The sequence below is a fragment of the Colobus angolensis genome, unplaced genomic scaffold (genome assembly GCF_000951035.1).
Source record: "Colobus angolensis palliatus isolate OR3802 unplaced genomic scaffold, Cang.pa_1.0 Scaffold552, whole genome shotgun sequence".
Taxonomy (NCBI): Eukaryota; Metazoa; Chordata; class Mammalia; order Primates; family Cercopithecidae; genus Colobus; species Colobus angolensis.
The window spans coordinates 975,931-981,390 of NW_012119066.1; the positions used below are offsets into that span (position 1 = coordinate 975,931).

The window sequence follows — 5,460 nt, forward strand, 5'->3', positions numbered from 1 at the left end:
AGGTCAGGAGATTGAGACCATCCTGGCTAACCCGGTGAAACCCCATCTCTACTAAAAAAAAATACAAAAAAAAAAAAACTAGCCGGGCGAGGGCGCCTGTAGTCCCAGCTACTCCGGAGGCTGAGGCAGGAGAATGGTGTAAACCCAGGAGGCGGAGCTTGCGGTGAGCTGAGATCCGGCCACTGCACTCCAGCCTGGGAGACAGAGCCAGACTCCGTCTCAAAAAAAAGGTACAGGTGAAATGACACTTGGAAATGCCACACTGCAGATAGCACATTTTCAGAGTATGGATAATATGGGATAGCACTGGAATAAATGGGACAACCAGGAGATTAAAGAGATCCTAATGCCATAACCTATGAAAAAAAAAAAGCTGAAAGCATGATGAATAGAATGGCAAAGGGAAGATGTGACAGCTGCCTTCAAATATTAAAATTATTTTATAAAAGAAATCATCAAAAGAAGAAACAAGACCAACAGGCAGAAGGTTTGAGGAATATTTTTATTCTATATAAGGAAGTACCAAGAGCCAAATCACCTAGACATGCACTGGGCTATCTTGAAAAGTAATGAATGTCCATCACTGTAAACATCCAGTCATAGGCAATGCCCACTTACTAGAAACATGCCAAAAGTAACTATATGGGGGACTAGAGCACTGGCTTTTAAGTCTATCACCACTTCCTTAATTGTGTGGTGGAAATGTAATTTGATACAACCTCTTTAGGGTTAGATATTTGGCAACAGCTCTAAAAATTATAAATGCACAGATACACTTTGATACTGCAATTCTTTCAGGAATTCATGGCACAAGTTAATCATTGCTAAATTACTTGAAGTAGCATTAAAAAAAAAAAAAAGTAAAAGCAAGCTAATGTCCTGGTTTTAGGGCCCTGGTTTTAAAAACTCCAAAACTACAGTACATCCATACAATGGAATAATATGCAAGCATCCAAACTAATGAGAATGCCCTTTATATATACTGACATGGAAATATCTCCAAGATACAGTTAATGGAAATAAAGTAAATACAATGTTTAAACGTTTTCCTCCTTCTTTTAAGGACAGGAGATGTGTGCGTGTTTCCTTGGAGATGCATAAAACATTTCCTGAAGAACACACAAGAAAGCAGTAACATTAGTTTCTTTACGGGTGGAGAAAGTAAATAACTAGGGAACAGAAAGGAATATTCTTAGGAGCCTCTAGAATTTTAAACCATGTATATATAATTCTTTCCAAACATGCTCATTTTTCAAAATATATTCTTTATGAACTTAAAAGCTTCCAATTTTGAATTTTAGAAACATTCACATTGCCTATCCTTTTACTCACAAGTTTTCTAAACATCATATCAAAGTTTGTCATCTATATGTTGAAAAGAACACACAAAATAAGAAACAAAATGTTGACATCATTCTTTTTGTTTTCAAACTGACCTCAATTCATAAACCTGGCCTCTTTTACAAAATCACTCAACAGTTGAATTTGTGACCAGTTAATTAGCTGTGAATCCACTCAGTCAAATCATCCCAAGTCACTATTTCCTTTTTTTTTTTTCTTTTGAGACAGAGTCTCGCTCTGTAGCCAGGCTGGACTGCTGCAGTGGCATGATCTCGGCTCACTGCAACCTCCGCCTCCTGGCTTCAAGCAATTCTCCTATCTCGGCCTCTTGAGTAGCTGGGACTACAGGCACCTGCCACCATGACCGGCTAATTTTTGTAGTTTTAGTAGAGAGGGGTTTCACTATATTGGTCAGGATGGTCTCGAACTCCTGACCTCAGATGATCCGCCCGCCTCGGCCTCCCAAAGTGCTCAGATTACAGGCGTAAGCCACCGCGCCTGGCTATTTCCTCATCTTAACTAAAAGGTTTCAAAAGACTTTGTTAAATACCCAGCTGCAGTGCAGACGTACTTACTAGAACCACAGTATTCCTCTGATTAAGAGTCTGAAAATCATACCATAAAAGTTAGCCAATTCTTAAATACCCAAATGCCAGCACATAACCTACATTTTGTTTATAATCATTCGATCATCAAGCTTTAAAATAAAATGATAAAATACAAGCATCTAAGATGTTTCTATTATATATTCATTCTAGAGAAATATGTGGTACTTAATAAAGACTTAGGTAGGCATCTCTGTGCTGAAGTGGAACAATGAAGAAACATTTAGAAAAGCAAGGCATCTGGCAATAGGTAAAGCACACCCACACTGAGGCACAGTATTTTTCAAAAGTAGAGAAAGAATGTATTGCACATTTGCATATGCAAAAAATATTTCTGAACACCCAAGAAACTCCTAACAGTAGTTGTCATCTAGGAAAGGAGACCTGAGTGAATAGATTAAGGGGGAAACTAACTTTTTATTGTTAAAAGTTCACAGTCAGGTGTGGTGGCTCACACCTGTAATCCCAGCACTTTGGGAGGGCAACGCAGAAGGATCACTTGAAGCCAGGAATTCAAGAACCACCAGCCTGGGAAACACTGCAAGACCTTGTCTTTACAAAAAAAATTTAAAAATGTAGCCAGGCATGGTGGCAGGCACCTGTAGTCCCAGCTACTGAGCTGAGGCTGAGGCAGAAGAGGATCACTTGAGCCCAGGAGTTTGAGGATGCAGTGAGCTATGATCATGCCACTGCACTCCAGCTGGAGCAACAAGAGTGAGACTCTGCCTCCAAAAACTACATATCAAAAAATTGGAGGCTGTGTACAGTAGCTCACACCTATAATCCCAAGCACTCTGGGAAGCTCAAGTCCAGTTCAACGTTACAGTGAGCTATGATTACACAACTGCACTCCAGCCTGGGTGACACAGCAAGACTCTAATAGACACAAAGACAGATAACTTTTAAAGTTTCCATTAAAAATAAGAACTACTGGTCGGGCGCGGTGGCTCACGCCTGTAATCCCAGCACTTTGGGAGGCCCAGGCGGGTAGATCATGAGGTCAGGAGATCGAGACCACTCTGGCTAACACAGTGAAACCCCGTCTCTACTGAAAACACAAAACAAATTAGCCGGGCATGGTGGCAGGTGCCTGTAGTCCCAGCTACTCGGGAGGCTGAGGCAGGAAAATGGTGTGAACCCGGGAGACAGGGCTTGCAGTGAGCCGAGATCATACCACTGTGCTCCAGCCTGGGCAAAAGAGCTAGACTCCGACTCAAAAAAAACAAAATAAAATAAAAATAAGAACCATCAGCTACTTGAGAATTTCTATAACAACCTTTTAATGTTCATATTACCTAGTGAACCTCACTAAATCCATTAACTCAGAAGTACTGAGCCAATATTAGCAATTAACATGTGAACTGCCTAACAACAGTGTTTTTAAAAGATTTACAGGCCGCGCACTGTTGATCATGCCAGTAATCCCAGCACTTTGAGAGGCCGAGTAGGGTGGATCACAAGGTCAGAAGATTGAGACCATCCTGTCTAACATGGTGAAACCCCATCTCAATTAAAAAATACAAAAAATTGGCCGGGCGCGGTGGCTCACACCTGTAATCCCAGCACTTTGGGAGGCCGAGGCGGGCAGATCACAAGGTCAGGAGATCAAGACCATCCTGGCGAACACAGTGAAACCCCGTCTCTACTAAAAATACAAAAAAATTAGCTGGGCATGGTGGAGGACGCCTGTAGTCCCAGCTTCTCAGGAGGCTGAGACAGGACAATGGCGTGAACCCAGGAGGCAACGGAGCTTGCAGTGAGCAGAGTTCACGCCACTACACTCCAGCCTGGGAGACAGAGCGAGACTTCCTCTCAAAAAAAAAAAAGAAATTGATCTATGTTGGGCCAGGCATGGTGGCTCACGCCTATAATCCCAGCACTTTGGGAGGCTGAGGCAGGCGAATCACGAAGTCAGGATATCAAGACCATCCTGGCCAACATGGTGAAACCGTCTCTCTACTAAAAATACAAAATCAGCTGGGCGTGGTGACGCGTGCCTGTAATCCCAGCTACTCGGGAAGCTGAGGCAGGTCGATCGCTTGAACCCAGGAGGCAGAGGTTGCGGTGAGCCGGATCGCACCATTGCACTCCAGCCTGGGCAACAAGAGCAAAATTCCGTCCCAAAAAAAAAAAGATTTATATTAGAAGGAGGGGCCTTCTCTAAAAGTAATGAATCCTTTATTTTCCCTCCCCAGACAAAAAAATCCTTCTCTAAAATTAACAATCATTTTTCTAAGCCTGGTTTAATGCTTTTTTGGGGAGACTGCTTATTTCTTTTCCTTTCAAAAGTAATGCAAGCTCATCAAAAAAAAAAAAAAAAAAAAAAAAACACCGGGTACAGTGGCTCACGCCTGTAATCCCTGCACTTTGGGAGACCAAGGCAGGAAGATCATGAGGTCAAGAGATTGAGACCATCCTGGCCAACATGGTGAAACCCCATCTCTATTAAAAATGCAAAAAATTAGCTGGGTGTGGTGGCACACGCCTGTAGTCCCAGCTACTCGGGAGGCTGAGGCAGGAGAATGGCGTGAACCCAGGAAGTGGAGGTTGCAGTGAGCCGAGATCATGCCACTGCACTCCAGCCTGGCGAGAGACTTGGTCTCAAAAAAATAAATAATAAGAAAAGGCTTTATGTTTTCAAAGATTAATATATTGTTACATATCATACACAACACAGTCATAAATGTTATATACATGTTTTTCAATTAACATGTTAAATGCAATCAAATTCTTCTTTCATAGGTTATAAAGCCATTGCCCTACATGTACTTATTAGGATTTTGTCCAAGTCACACATCTTTCTGGATCAAGCTTTACCCATAAAGTGGGATTACATCTTTATCATGTTCCCAAAAATGGCAGAGTAATAAGATCAAACTCTTCAAATTTGTCTACAAACAAATCATAGCAATGCAGGCTTCCAACAGCAGTGCATTCAACATCCCTGTTTCACCAGCCTCACCAGTATTGTGTACGCTCAGTTATTTTCCACTGTATCAAATTGACTATTTCATTTTAACTTTAATTCCACAGGTTTATTCACATACTGTCATGACATACCAGAGCACACCTTCATTTAAAACACATCAAGACTCAGTGAAATGTCAATTGCTCCTACAAGTGGAAGACTTACCTGAAATGCTATGAGATAGCACAATGCAGCCAGCTCAGAAAGAGCTCGCCATTGAATATCACTATGCTGACCCATCTTCAAAAGCAGAGAACCAGCATGCATGTAGAAATGTCCCTTCATTTCTAAGAAAGTAGCTGACAGTTCATCATTTCCACCCAAAGAAGATTTCACGGACTGAAGAGCACTATCAAAACTGTAATATGAAAATATCAAACAGATAATCACTTACTGCACCGTGAATAATCATGGTTTATTTAATTCAAAACAAAATAAAAATTTTATTTCAAGCTTCATCTTCCACATTCAGCTTCTAATAATTCTTTTTTTTTTTTTTTTTTGAGACGGAGTATTGTGACTTGATTTAAGATTTCATGTTGAGGT

General features: G+C 41.2%; 1 protein-coding gene across 1 annotated transcript in view; it reads right to left on the reverse strand.

Moving 5' to 3' along the window:
• The window catches only part of RANBP2 (RAN binding protein 2), a 68,319-nt gene that overhangs the window by 40,754 nt on the left and 22,105 nt on the right, over nucleotides 1-5,460 (reverse strand). The window contains 1 exon segment of the mRNA XM_011961477.1: nucleotides 5,080-5,272. Coding sequence (XP_011816867.1) covers nucleotides 5,080-5,272 — 193 coding nt within the window.